Raw genomic sequence first — 15,250 nt, forward strand, 5'->3', positions numbered from 1 at the left:
AAACTTTGGAAGCCTTTATCAGCTGCATCCTCGCGGCGCCTTCCCTTATCAGCGCGGCACGATGTAATAACGACCTTTAAAAAGAGAACTATTTTGTGAAGGTGAGAGTAATAAAACTTACATAAACAAAAGGAAAATCTAAAAAAAAGGCAACTTGTAAATAATAAACAATAAATAATAAAACTTACATAAACAAAAGGAAAATCTAAAAAAAAAGGCAACTTGTAAATAATAAACAATAAATAATTTCCAAACGGCACTTTTTTTAAGGACCAACCAAAATAAAAAACATAGTCCGTCTTCTCATGAACAAAATAAATGGAAACTGAAGGAAAACTAAAGAGAATGATCACGGCTTCCGATAAATAGCATACGTTTTAGACTACAACCATACTCCTTCTTTTAAGATTCCCAAGAGAAAATAGTCACCTTCCTTATGCACGATATCAACGAAGGCTGAGCGAAATCTAAAATAATGGATGCTATAAACTGTTACGACGCATTTGTTCCCATTTTACCTCATATTCTGCCGTAAAAATTCACTCGGCCTTGATAATAGAAAGGTCTGCTCAAGCTCACCACTCTCCTCACAAGGTGTTCTTGGAAAGCGTGTGACATTATCAGGGAACCGTCGTGGAAGTTTTCCCCATAAGAAATGCACGACTTGGTGTAGTTGTCACTCTCTCCTTAGGTCAGATGCACATACGATGGAGGAAGGAAGGAAGGAAGGAAGGAAGGAAGGAAGAAAGGAAGGAACGACGGAAGCAAGGGAGGGAGGAAGGAAGGAAGGAAGGAAGGAAGGAAGGAAGGAAGGAAGGAACGAAGAGAGAAATGAAGGAAAGAGGAACACTATGGAAAATTAAGGGAAGTGAAGAAGGAAGGAACAAAGGAAAAAACTAAATAACTAAGGAAGGAAGGCAGGAAGGAACTAAGGAAGAAGAAACACTAAGAAACACTAATATGGAGGCAGAGCGTGTAGGGTCAAAGGAGAGAGAGGGAGAAAGTGTTGCAAGACTACTAACACCTTGAGGATAAAAATAGTCTACAGAACGTGACGTGAGTGAGACAAGAGGTTTCAAGGTGTTGGTGCGTGAATAAAATGAGGAGGAGGATAATGAGGAGAAGGAGATATAGGGAGAGGAGGAGGAGGAGGAGGAGGAGGAGGAGGAGTTCATTTTAATCCGCTTAGGTCAAAATTTCTATTCATAGCCACTCACCCAGAAGAATAGGGATGAGATGCCACCAACGCACCCCCCCACACGCACCCCACCACACACATACCTATCCCACCCAAACACACACGTACACACACAAACACATCCTTTAAAGCTGACATACGATGGGTTGAAAAACAGTTCTCTCTCTCTACCTTTTAATTTTCTTTTCCTTATCTCCACTTTTTTTCTTTCTTTTACCGTCTCTATAACCCTTCTTTCCCTGCCTTCCTTCCTTGCTTCCTCGTTCCCTTCCTTTCTTACTGCCCTTCTCCCTTCCTTCCTTCCTTCCTTCCTTCCTTCCTTCCATTCTTCCTTCCCCTTTGTCCCTTTCCTACTCTGTTTATTTACTTCCCTCAGTATCGCCGCTGCAGGGAGATACCGGCAAAAGTTTTCTCGGCAATATTCATGACCCGCCGCAAACTCGTATCACCCAGGAGGAAAATTTGACCTGATTCATAAAAAAAAGTTACCTATACAAGCTCAAAGACAGGTAGATACTAGATAGGTCCTCTTTCTCTCTCTCTTTTACTCTCTATTTATCTATCTTTCTATCTATCAATCTATCCATCTATCTCCCTTTTGATTGTGAGTTTATCATGTCATCGTTTTCTTTATGTAGTATCTCATAGTATTTTCTTTCATATATGTACTTTATATTTCCAAAGATTTTGTCAATAAACTCAATAAATAATAATGATCTGTCTGTCTATCTCTCTCTATCTCTCTATCTATCTATCTTTCCTTATCCTGTGCCGAAGAAAGAGATAGTTCGTCGGGTACTCACCAGAGGGAATTGGCAGCGACTAGGGAACGAGCAAGTGTAGAAGAATTGTGCCCAGAGAAGGGAACTTTTCTAGTGAACTCGGGCAGGCCGGTACCGTAGACTTATTTTCGGCTCTCCACCACGCCTCTGTCCTTAGTGGTGGTGGTTGTTCCGGCAGCGCTAACCTCGCACTCACTAACCTTGTCCACTGCAAAAATATATGGAAATTGTGACTGATGAACGAATTTAAAGGGGATGAAAGTAAAAGAACAGTTTGAACGATAAGTGAGGTATACGGATGATGGAAAATAAGGAAAATAATGCATGATGTAAGAGAAGGGAAGGGTGGAGAAAGAGGGCTATTTGATGGTTTATAATGGTAAATTAGGGAGATAGAGAGGGATTAAAAAAAGAGGATATGGCTGAGGTCGAAGATTGAGAGTGGAAACGGGAAAAGGGAAAAAGGAAACAAAAGATTGACGACTAAAAAAAAATAAAAAAAATAAACTAAATAGGTGAGTTGGACGATGAATAAATAACTATGAAAGGAAAAAAAGTAGAGTTCAAAAGTTAAAACAAAAAATACAAAAAGCCCTCTCAGATTCTCAGTCCAACTTTAGAATAATCACGGACAAACCTGATTAACTTTGAAAGCCTCATTGCATATGTAAATCGCCAAGTCTACACAACACCTACGTGACTTACAACGTTATGTAAAAGAGATTAATCCTGAAGTGGCCTTGTGTATGTGTGTGTCTGTGTGTGTGTGTGTGTGTGTGTGTGTGTGTGTGTGTGTGTGTGTGTGTGTGTGTGTGTGTGTGTACCTGTGGATTAAATGAGAAATTGTGGTTATTGTATTGCCTTGCCTGGAGCTGTACACACAACATTCCCTGAGGCTTGTGAAGAGAAAGAAAAGAAGGAAGGAAGGAAGGAAGGAAGGAAAGGAAGGAAGGAAGGAACGAAGGAACGAGCGAAGGAAGGAAAGAAGGAAAAAAGAAAAGGAAGCACGAAAAAGAGGGAAGCATAAAGGGACGAATAAATTTAGGAAGAGAGGACAAAATAAATGAAAAGGGAAAGTTATTGGGAAGAAGATAAGGAAAGAAAGAAAGAAGAAAGGAAAATATACTGAAGGACAAAATTCAATGCAGCATAAAAGCCAGGAAGCAAAGAAACACTAAGGACAAGGAAACAGAATATAAAACGGCCATAAGTAAAGTGGAAGGAGTAAATGGAGGAGGTAGAGATAAAAGGAAGGAGATGGGGAAGAGGGAGAGAAGGAGGAGGAGAGAGAGAGAGAAAGTAGAGCAACACGGAATGGAAATAAACATAAAGCCTTGTTGAGGACGTGAAACAAGAAGAGATAAGAGGCGATAGAAAGAAACAAAGGAAGACAACGTGAGGGAAAGAGAAACAAGGAAGAAAAGGAGAGAAAAAGAGGAAAAGACAAGAGAATAAACGTGAGGCAAAGAAAGACCAGAAGAAGAAAGGAGAGAGAAGGAGAAACAGAGGAAAAAACGTAGGAGAAAGAGAGGAAATAGAAGGAGACAAGAGGAAACAAAGGAAGTCAAGGAGAGAGAAAGTAAAACAAGGAGAGATAAAAGAGAGACAGGAGGAGAAGAAGGGAAAGGAGGGGGAAGAAAATGAAGAGGAAATGGAGGGAGAAAGGAAAGGGAAAGGGAAGGTAATAAGGATTTGAAATGGCAAGAAAAGAAAGAAAAGGAAATGAAAAGGAAAGGAAAGGAAGGGGAAGGTAATAAGAATTTGAAATGTCAAGAAGAGAAAGACAAGAAAGGGAAAAGAAAGGAGAGAAAGGGCAGGGTGGATAACTATAGGGAAGTGGAGAGAGGAGGAAGCAATGAACAGGGAGGAGAAAGAACGGGAGGGAGTATGGAAGGGGAGGGAAACTGAAAGAAAGGGAGGAAAGGAAAGGAAGGGAGGGAAAGTGCAGGGCATAGACCGATAGGGAAGTGATGAGAGGAGGAAACAATGAACAGGGAGGAGGGAAAAAAAGGAAGGGAGCAGGAAGGGGAGGGACACTGACGTAAGGGGACACGGAAACTCCATTAAACACACTCAACACACACACGGAAACATCGACACTCAACACACGACATGCCGACACTAACACAAACACAAAAGACAACACCACAAGACAGAGACTGAGAGAGACAAGATCTAACATTCAATTAACAACCCACAGAGAGAAAGACCCACGGCGGCGGCGGCGGAGACAAAGTCGGCGACGGGGTCGAGAGCGAGACACCACAATGACGACAGACGGAGTGGCGGAGGCGGTGGCGGCGGTGCAACCTTATCTAACGACGCAGCCGCCTCCAGGTACGCCCGCCATGACCTCGGTGGCGAGTGACCATCCCGGGGGCGCCACCAATGCAACCTTCGCCGACAAGTTTGACTCCCGGTTGCTTTGGTATGAAGACTACATCGTCGGGTGCTTCCTTATCATTGTGGGTGAGTCTGAGTGCCTAGCAGAGTTTTATTGCTATTTTTTAAGGGTGAGGAAACTTATGCATTATGGACTTGAAGTGAAGCAAAGAAGTGGAGAGTTAGCGTGGGAGGGAAAGAGAGATGGAGGAAGAGGAAGTGGAGGAGAAGGAGAAAAAAAGGAGATGTGTGGGAGGAACAGACTTGTGTAACCCTTTGTGCGACTGTCATTTCTCCTTCACTAAAGGTAAGTTTGTGTACCTGGTAGGAGTTAAGACTGGTTAAAAGGGAAGCTTATACTGTATCCAATTCTTATCCTCATTCCTTTTTTCCTCCCCTCATTCTTTACTACTTTCTATCTTTCCTCCTCCCTATCTCTCCTAAATTCTTCCTCACTCTCACATTTTTTCTTCTTATCCCTCTTCCATAATTCTCTACTTTCCTTCCTATCACTATTACCTTTTGTCCGTGCGTTTCGTCCTTTCCTCTTTGTGTGTGGGTGTGGGTGTGTCTGGGAACTTGAGGCTAGTTGCGAGGGGACTGTTTTGTGGAACCCTTAATTTGTGCGTCTGGTCTGGCCCTCGCCTCTTTGTGGGTGAGTTTATGTGTCTAATAGAATTTGAGGCTGGTTGCGAGAGTTGTGTCTTGAGTAACCCTTGATCTGTGAGTCTGGTCGTTTCCTAATTGTCGGTACATCTGTGTGTCTGGTTTGAGTTTGTGGCTGGTTTTCGGGGGGTGGTAATTGAATATGTTGTGTAACCTTTGTGTGTGTGCCTGTTGATCTCTGTTTCTGTCTATGTCTTCCTCTATGTTTCTTGGGGCTTGTCATTTTACTTTGCCTCGGTAATTCTTTGTCCCTCTCTGTGTCCTTTTTTATGTAGGTGTCTGTGGTGTCTGTTTCTTCCTAAGACACCCACTATCTATCTAACACAATTCACAATCACATTTCTTTCCTCTCTTAATCCCTAATCTTCTTGTCCATCACCCTTCCTGGCCTCGTGTTGCTGGTGGGCAATGATTCTTCTTTTTCACTCTCTATTTCACTCTCGGTTAGTTTGAACATGATATATTTCTCCCTATAACACTTTACTATCTATCTAACACAAGGAACATTCCAATTACTTTCTTTCCTCACTCTCTTTGTCTATTCATTCCTCCCTCATTCTCTTCGTTCTTTCTTCTCTCACTCTTCAACAGTACAAACACCCTCACTCTCTTCATCCATTCTTTCCTCCCTCACTCTTCTCGTCCATTCCTCCTTCACTAATACACAATCCCATTTATTTCCTCTCTTAATCCCTTATCTCTTCGCTCACTCCCCTCCAGGCCTTGTGTCGCTGGTGGGCAACGGCTCCATTATGGTCATGTTCTGCCGGAGACTGAGACACCTGACGGCCGCCGAGGTGCTCCTGCTCAACCTGGCCGTCATGCACCTGTGTCTGGCGGTCTTCAGCTACCCCGCTCCCACTATATCCAGCTTCACGCACCGCTGGCTCTTCGGGAACTTGGGTGAGTGTGTGGGTGGGTGGGAGGTATGTGTGGTATTTTCATTAATATCATACTTGTCTACATCTTGTTTTCCTCTGTCTTTGTCTTTCCTTATTTCTCTAGTTGTTTGTTTCGCTTTCTTTGTCTTCGTGTCTCGTTTGCTGCTTAACTTTTGGTGTTTTCTCCTCTTTTCTATCTCTGTCTCTCTGTGTGTGTGTGTGTGTGTGTGTGTGTGTGTGTGTGTGTGTGTGTGTGTGTGTGTGTGTGTGTGTTATTTTCATCAGTGTCTTTTATCTGTCTGCATTCTGTCTTCGTCTGTGTCTTTCCCGTATTTCTTTTGTTTCATTGTTTTCTTTTCGGCTGCTCCCTCTCTCTGTGTGTATGTGTGTGTGTATGTGCGTTTGTGTGTCTTTCGCTGTTTGTCTGGCGGTGTTTTCTTCTCTTTTCAATATCTCTGTGTCATTGTTTTCTTTTTGGTGGATGGAGACAGACTAAACAGCGAAGAAGAGCAACAGAAAAAGAACAACAACCAAAAGCTCGCAACACGTTTTTTTCGAATTCAGATGAGTCAAGAAATATCGAGTGAGAGCTATGTCTGTCTGGAATATGTTGGAATATGTCTGGCCCTCTGTCTCTCTCTCTCTCTCTCCTGCAAACACACCTAAACACAAACACAAGGAAGGGAAGGGAAGGAGGGGAAGGAGGGGAAGGAAGAGCAGGGGAGAGGAAATGAGACTGGAGAAGAAAAAAAAAAAAGAGGGAAGGAAAGGGGAGGGAAAGGAAAAAAGAAGGGAAAGGGAAGGGAAAGGAAAGGAAAGGCGATGATTATGTCATGTGAGGAGAACAGAGAGCTAGAGAGAGAAAGAGAAGGAGTAGGGAGTGAGAGATGGCAAGGAGGGTATCTGTTAGGTAGACCAAGCTTCACATAAGAGAGATAAAAGAGAATATTCGGCAAGCCACGTGTGTTTGGTAAGCAAGTACTAGTATGTTGATGTTATTCCTTTGTCTTTCCGTTAGTCTGGTATCAAGAGCTTCGGGGCAGACAGCGATGAGGAAGTCGTGATCAAGGGAGGGGAAGAGAAGGGAGGGGTAGGGAGGGGAAGGGATGGTAAGGGGAGGTATGGGAAGGGAAGGGAAAGAAAGGAAGGGGAGGGGAAGGGAAGGGAAGGGAAGGGAAAGAAAGGGAGGGGAGGGGAAAGAAGGGGAGGGAAGGAAAAGGAACCGAAGGGAAGGGAAAGGAAGAGAAGGGAATAGAAGGGAGAGGCAAGGGAAGAAAAGGGAGGGGAGGGGAAGGGAAGGGAAGGAAAGGGAAGGAAAGGAAAGGAAAGGGAAGGGAAGGGAATGAAAGGGAAGGAAAGGATAGGGAAGGGAAAAGGAAGGGAAGGGAAAGGAAGGGAAGGGAAAAAAGGCGAGGGAAGGGAAGGGAAGGGATGGGAAGGAAGAGGAGGGCAGAAAAATGAGATTAGAAACGGAAAAAGAGAAAGAGAGAAAACAAAACAGCACACACTCACACACACACACACACACACACACACACACACACACACACACACACACACACACACACACACACACACACACATACACACACACGTGAGGCAGCAATACGTGACCACATTAAAGAACTTAGGCGAAGAACAAGCGCGTAAATGACCGATTATGTCAACGTTAAGAAGATGAAGAAATAAGAGGGGGAGGAGAGAGGATCATGAATAGAAGAAGGAGGAGGAGGAGGAGGAGGAGGAGGAGGAGGAGACGGAGGAGGAGGAGGAGGAAGAGGATCAGAGGATAGAAGAAGAGAATGAAGAAGAAAAATGTCAAGAAAAAATTAGGAAGGGGACGAAAAAACAAGTAGAAAAATATTATGAGAAAAAATACGACGAGGAAATTATGTATGAAATGTTTAGTGACAAAAAACTAACAACTTATACGAAACATATTAAAGACAAGAGAGAGAGAGAGAGTGTCATGCAAGTGCGGTCAGCAGTAACAAGAGTCGTGACCCGCCCAATACCAGCGCGTGGCGGGGTCGAGGATCATCGCTGCTCCTCGGGTGAAGACATGTTCCAGAGGGGAGGCGCGCTAAGCTGAGGCAGGGACGCAGGGCCACGGTGCCGCCTCTTGTGTGGTGTGTGCGTGGGGTGGGTGGGTGGGGGGGGTAGGGTTTTTTTGTGTGTGTGTTAGGGAGGGGGGTTTGTCGCACACACACACACACACACACACACACACACACACACACACACACACACACACACACACACACACGTCCCCCTGTTAGTCACGTTGGTACGCGGAGTTTAATTGGGCAGAAAATCAGATAAAGGTATGAAGGAAAAAATGCCTCAATTCTCCTCCTTCTCGCCCTTCTCCCAATTTTCTTATCTTCCTATCTATCTATCTATCTGTCTATCTATCTATCTATCTATCTATCTATCTATCTATCTATTTGTCTATCGATCTATCTATACATTTATCTATCTATCTATCTTCCTTTTTCTCTCTGGGTGTTATTGTTTTTGCTCTTTCCTGTCCGTCTGTCTGTCTGTCTGCCTCTCTGTACGCATGTTTTGCTCTAGATCTAGCTGGTTGGATGTGTGTCTGTCTGTCTGTCTGTCTGTCTCGTTAGCTCATTGTCTGTCTCTCTGTCTGTCTCTCTAGCTAACAGTTCAATTAGCTGAATCTCGGTGCCTCTCAGTGTGTCTCTCCGGCCGATCGTCTGTGTGTCTATCCGCCTGGCCGGTCGGGGTGGGGTAGTTAGCGGCATGTTGTTCCATTGCCCATAAATTATAATGAGAGTCGCTTAATGAGACGCTGTTGATGTTGTTGCTCTTAATTGACCCGTTATGCTGCTTCCGAAACAACAACAAGAATAACAGCAACAGCAGCAACGACAAGAACTAGAGCAACAACAACAATAACAACAACAACAACAACAACAACAATAGCAACAACAACGACAACAACTATTACGACTGATACTACTACTTCCACTACTACTACTACTACTACTATCATTACTACTACTACTACTACTACTACTACTACTACTACTACTACTACATCTAATACTTCAGCTAAAATGATATGGAAGTGATCAATTTATAAAGTTCCGATCCAATGAATATTAGCTTGCTCAGAAATCGCTTGGAGAGGAGAAAAAAAGAGGAGGAGGTGCCGAGAAAAGGTTAAAGGAAGAGGGAAAAGAGGAGGAAGAAGCCCGCTGTAGATGCAATTACTTGAGGGTACTTACTGGAGGCTTCTTCTTCTTCTTCTTCTTCTTCTTCTTCTTCTTCGTGTTCCTCCTCCTCTTCATCTTCTTACTTTTTTTTCTCTTCCCACGTGTCATTCTTGCTCTTCACTGTCCTTTGAGGTTATTTTTCTTTCCTTTTTTGGTCATTTTTTCATCGTCTCTCTCCCTTACCTCGATTTTTTGGTGCTTTTCTGGATAATATGATGAAGGAAGAGAAGGAATAAGCGTTAGGATAGTGGATAGGGGCTTCTTCTTTTTTCTTTTCCTTCAGCTTTTCTTCTTCCTCTACCTCCTCTCTTCCTCCTATTCCTCTGATCAACTTCCTTTCTGTGTGACATGTTCTTCGTTTCTTCTTTCTTTTTCCCTTCAACTCTTCCTCCCTCTCGTATTCCTCGTCCTCTTTCTCCCCTTTCTCTGGTCAACTCCCTTTCGGTGTGACATTCTTCCTCTTCTTCTTTTTCTCCTTCAACATTTCCTCTTATCAATTCCCTTTCAGTGTGACATTCTCCAATCTTTTTTTCTCCTTCAACTCTTCCTCCTCCTCCTCCTCGTCCTTCTACTCTCTCTCCTCTTCCTCTGGTCATTTTCCTTTCAGTGTGACAAATTCTCCCTCTCCTTCTTTTTCGTTCAATTCCTCTTCCTTCTCCTCCTCTTTCTGCTCTTCTTTTGAGGGTGACATTTTTTCCCTTTTCTACTTCTTTTATTCCCTTCAACTTCTCTTCCTTCTCTTCCTCCTCCTCTTTCTCCTATTCTTCTCGTCAATATCCTACAGGAGCGACAGCCCCCCCCCCCCCCTTCCCTCCTTCCTCTTTTTGCTCATTTTTCATCGTCTCTCTCCACTACCTGGCTTTTTTGCGGCCTCCCTTGGATAATATTATGATCGGTAGATCGGATGATACTCGACTGCCTCAGGGTGTGGCTCAGTAACTCGTAAACAGGAAGACCAAGATATCGGAAAAAAATATAATCTGTTTTGAGTTGCGAGGAGTGAATAAGTTTAGAAGAGAGGTTTAGAAGAGCTCGTAGGTGGATTCTTTGTTGTTTATTACTGATATTTAAGACTTGGGATTACTTGTGGTGTTGTTAAGCTTGTGGATAATACGAAGGTTGATGATAAGCTTATAAATGAAGATGGTGAAGTACTGGAAGATGAATTTGAGATAGACAGAAGGATAGATAGATAGATATAGATAGATAAATAGATAGATAAGTAGATATATAGCATAAAAGAGAAATAAATTACCTTAAAACCAGTAATTAAAATGTCTAATAACTTTGGATTAATTGGGTTCCAGAAGTGAAAATCTAAGACTCATACTATTATTGCAGATGCTTAATTTTCGCTTTTCGCACACACACACACACACACACACACACACACACACACACACACACACACACACACATACACACACACACACACACACACGTTCCCCTGTTAGTCACGTTGGTACACGGAGTTTAATTAGGCAGAAAGTCACGTAAAGATATGAAGGAAAATATCCCTCACTTCTCCTTCTTCTCCTTCTTCTCCTCCTTCTGGTCACTGTTCTTCTCCTCCTCGTCGTCCTCGTTATTTTTTCTCTTTTCTTCTTAGTGTTTTTTTCTCACATTTTTTTTGTACCGTGGTGGGTTTTTTTAATCATTTCCTTCTCTTTTATTTTTTTGCTCCATTCCTTTAGTGTTTTTTTCTTTCTCAATCCCTATTATCCTCTTCCTTTTCTTTCTACTCGTGTTGTTACTACTACAGCTACTACTACTACTACTACTACTACTACTACTACAACTACTACTACAGCTACTACTACTACTACTACTACTACTACTACTATTGCTGATGCTACTAGTGTTTTCTCTCTTTTTTTTTAATCCCAGTTATTTTTTTCCTTCTTTTCCTTCTCCTTTTCTTTTCCATCACCATTACCATTTATTAATTTTCTTAAGTTTACCTCTAACACAAATTTCTTCTTTATTTCAGTCCTTCTCCCTCTTCATTCTCATCTAGTGACAAATCTTTTAATCCTCCACTCTTCCCCTTTAAAAAAAAAAAATCCACATTCCTCTCATTTCTCTCTTCTCGCTTCAATCCTCAAACTAATCATACACTTCCCACCCTCTCTCTCTCACCCTCTCTCTCTCTCTCTCCCGCAAGGCTGCCAACTGTACGGGTTCGTCTGCTACACCCTCGGGATCGCTACCATCGTCTCCATGGCTGCGTTGGCGGTCGTGAGATACCTGAAGACCTGCACCCACACCTACAGTAAGTCGCTAACGAGTCTTGGTAACGGTGTGAATGAGGGGTTCTTCTTCTTCCTTGAGGTAGGGTAGAAAAAGGTCTGGACGTCGAGGTTGTTATTGTCGGGATGTTGAAAATGTGTAGGGCGAGGAAGGTAAGGAATTAATTAAATTTCTTTCAGATAGAGGGCGAGAGGCGGAAGGAAAAGGCGTGGGAAAGTGAAAATGAGGGTAATGGTGGGGATAAGGGAGAAGAGAGAGGGGGTAAAAAATGGACGTTTAGGTGAGGACAGGAAATGGTTGAGGGACTTTCACGTAATACTAATGGGGAGGAAAATTTTATCTAATAATGTGAAAATATCGGTAATAGTGGGGATAGGTGTGTGTAGGGGGAGGGGGCAGGTACGGAAGGGAGTAAAAAATGTGCGTATAGATGAAGGCAAATAATGGTGAGGGACTTGCAGGTGATATTGACAGGGAGAGAAAAAAAAGTGCCTGGGAATGTGGAAATATGAGTAAAGGTGGGAACTGGGATGGAGTGAAGGGAGGAAGGGCTAAAATATGTACGTCTAGGGAACGTTAGAGAATAGTGCGAGAGATTCCAAAATAATGGCGGAGGAATAATGTCTAGGAAGGTGGAAATATGGGTAATGGTGGAAACAGAAGTAGAGGGAGAAGGGGTTGGGAAGAAACAGAAGTAGAGGGAGAAGGGGTTGGGAAGAAACAGAAGTAGAGGGAGAAGGGGTTGGGAAGAAACAGAAGTAGAGGGAGAAGGGGTTGGGAAGAAACAGAAGTAGAGGGAGAAGGGGTTGGGAAGAAACAGAAGTAGAGGGAGAGGGGGTAGGGAAGAAACAGAAGTAGAGGGAGAGGGGGTAGGGAAGAAACAGAAGTAGAGGGAGAAGGGGTTGGGAAGAAACAGAAGTAGAGGGAGAAGGGGTTGGGAAGAAACAGAAGTAGAGGGAGAAGGGGTTGGGAAGAAACAGAAGTAGAGGGAGAAGGGGTTGGGAAGAAACAGAAGTAGAGGGAGAGGGGGTAGGGAAGAAACAGAAGTAGAGGGAGAAGGGGTTGGGAAGAAACAGAAGTAGAGGGAGAAGGGGTTGGGAAGAAACAGAAGTAGAGGGAGAAGGGGTTGGGAAGAAACAGAAGTAGAGGGAGAGGGGGTAGGGAAGAGGGTAATAGATGTACGTATAGATGAGGGTAGAAAAAATAATTGGGGGCTTTCAGATGATAATGCATGAGGAAAAATATATCTGGGAAGGTGGATGTAAGGAAGATGGTAGGGATAGGAGTTGAGAGATAGGGAGAGGGAGGCAAAATGTGTAGATATAATATAAACGAAGGCCTTTGATTGAGTTTTTGATAATAATAATAAGGGAGAGGGAAGGGCATGTTATTGAAGGAGTATAATTATGTAAAGCAACCTGATCTCATCCTCTCACCTCACCACAATCTGCACCAACAACACCCACACAATCTCTCACTACATCACCGCTCAACCACCACAGTATCACCACCCCCTTCACTACCACCACATAACCCTCATTCTTAACCCTGTCACTCAACATCCAATCTCACCACCACCTTAAATGACCCCACTAAGACCACAGCTACAGGTAACACAACCACCACAAATGACCTCACATGGCCTCTTTAATTAATGCCCCACCCACAAGCAAAAACCACTATAGCAAACAACCCCCTTAACTCAATGTCAACAGACCAAATACCGCCAACCCGAATGACCCCCTTAACGCTACACCCGCAGGCAGGATGATCACGAGCCAGCACATGAAGTTCGTGCTGCTCGGAGTGTATCTCTACTCCTTTTTCTGGGCCCTCCTGCCGCTCCTCTGCCTCGCTCGGGCCTACGAGGTGGAGCCCTTCGGAACCTCCTGCACTTTAAACTGGACATCCAGCGAGCAAGGTAAGGAAGGAAGGAAGGGAGGACAGTAGGAAGGATGGTAGGTATGAAGGAAGGGAGGAAAGGCAAGGGAGACAGGGAGATAAGGAAAGAAGGGAGGTAAATTTGAAAGGAAGGATGGTAAAAATTGCAAAGAAGAAAGGAAAGGAAGGAAAAACAACAAAGGAAGGAAGGAAGATAAGAAAGAATAGAAGGTAAGGAATGAAGGAGGAAAGGACAGGAAAAAAGATGCAAGGGAGAGGGGCAAGGAAACAAGAAAGAACGGAAAGTAAATAAAGAGGGAGAATGTTTGTCTGCCTGAGCCCATGTCTTTGTTTGTCTCTCTCTCTAAATGTCAGGCTGTCTGGCTCGCTGGCGGTCTCTCTACCCTTGTCTGTCTTTTTCTCTTTCCCATCCACTAACCCAACTCCTCCTCTTCCATCCCCTTTCTCTCTCCTCCTCCTTTCTCTCCCCTTCTTAATGTCCCTTCCATTCCCTCCCTCCTAGCATTTCCCTTTCTCTCTCCTCCTTTCTCTCCCCTTCTTAATGTCCCTTCCATTCCCTCCCTCCTAACCTTTCCCTTTCTCTCTCCTCCTCCTTTCTCTCCCCTTCTTAATGTCCCTTCCATTCCCTTCCTCCTAGCCTTTCCTTTTCTCTCTCCTCCTACATCTGTTTGCCCTTCTGTCTATCGCACTTTCTGTCTCTTCTATCCTTCCTGCAACCTCCATTATCTTCTTCACTCTCCTTACTCCTCTTTTCTCTTCACATTTCTCCCATTCTTCATATAACCTGACCTTCCTCCTCCTATCTCCTTCTCTTTTCTCTCTTCATCCTACAAACGCCCCCTTCCATCCCTTACCTTCAACCCATTCTTTCTTTTTCACTCTTTTCTTATTTATTTCTTCTCGCAACAACAACATCTGGGGCCCTTTTACCTGCCTTAATTAAATCACACTAACGATCCAATTCATTTATCTCGACATCGATTTCCCTTCTTCCGTCTCCCTTTCACTGGATCTAAAAAGGGGAAAGGGAGCACCTGGGAAGACGTACGGACGGGCAGGTGTTCGTGTGTACCGTTGCCAGATTGTTATAGGTACTCAGAGCATCGTATTTTCCAGTTTTTGACGCTTAACTATTACCAGAAAACATGAGGAATTAACGGTTTTGACGATAACTGTAAATGGATCTTGTAATTAGGGTGCAGGAGATAGTTTTGGGGTAGGAAGTCGGTTAATATAAGAGAAAGAACATCGCATTGACAGGTTTCTGACACTTAACTATTGCCAAAAGACATCAGGAAGTAACGATTTTAACGATAACTGTAAATGGATCTTGTAATTGGGGTGCAGGAGATATTTTGGGGGCTTGAAAGTCGGTAAATGTAAGAGAAAGAACATCGCATTGACAGGTTTCTGACACTTAACTATTGCCAAAAGACATCAGGAAGTAATGATTTTAACGATAACTGTAAATGAGTCTCGTAACTAGGGTGCAGGAGACAGTTTTTGGTAGGAAGTCGGTAAATATAAGAGGCTGAGTTGTTCGATTTGGGACCTTTTGATGGATGGTTGGTCACTTGGGTCATATTGGAAGTTAGGAATGTAGTTATTAATGTGTCTCTTTATGCTTTGTGAATGTTTTTGTTGTTGTTCGATTTGAGAAAGGAAGAGAAAGATAGAAAGGCCCAGTGTAATACAGGTAGAGAAAGATAGAAACGTCCAATGTATTAAAGGTAGAGAAAGATAGAAAAAAGATAGAGAAAAATAGAAAGGTGGAGAAATATAGAAAGACCCAGTGTAATAAAGGAGGAGAAAGACAGAAAGACGCAGTGTAATAATAACAGCTGGGTGGGCACTTAGGTCTCTCTCTCTCTCTCTCTCTCTCTCTCTCTCTCTCTCTCTCTCTCTCTCTCTCTCTCTCTCTCTCTCTCTCTCTCTCTCTCTCTCTCTCTC

The 15,250-nt window shown here is 43.4% G+C and overlaps 1 protein-coding gene across 2 annotated transcripts in view; it reads left to right on the plus strand.

Moving 5' to 3' along the window:
- LOC126990960 (rhodopsin, G0-coupled-like) overlaps positions 1-15,250 on the plus strand; it is a 68,478-nt gene that overhangs the window by 13,895 nt on the left and 39,333 nt on the right. For both annotated transcript variants that reach the window (XM_050849589.1, XM_050849590.1), the window contains exons 2-5: positions 4,181-4,449; positions 5,749-5,931; positions 11,313-11,420; positions 13,161-13,319. In XM_050849589.1, coding sequence (XP_050705546.1) covers positions 4,248-4,449; positions 5,749-5,931; positions 11,313-11,420; positions 13,161-13,319 — 652 coding nt within the window. In that variant the 5' untranslated portion in view covers positions 4,181-4,247. The remainder of the gene's footprint in view (positions 1-4,180; positions 4,450-5,748; positions 5,932-11,312; positions 11,421-13,160; positions 13,320-15,250) is intronic.

Source organism: Eriocheir sinensis, unplaced genomic scaffold (assembly GCF_024679095.1).
Source record: "Eriocheir sinensis breed Jianghai 21 unplaced genomic scaffold, ASM2467909v1 Scaffold23, whole genome shotgun sequence".
NCBI lineage: Eukaryota > Metazoa > Arthropoda > Malacostraca > Decapoda > Varunidae > Eriocheir > Eriocheir sinensis.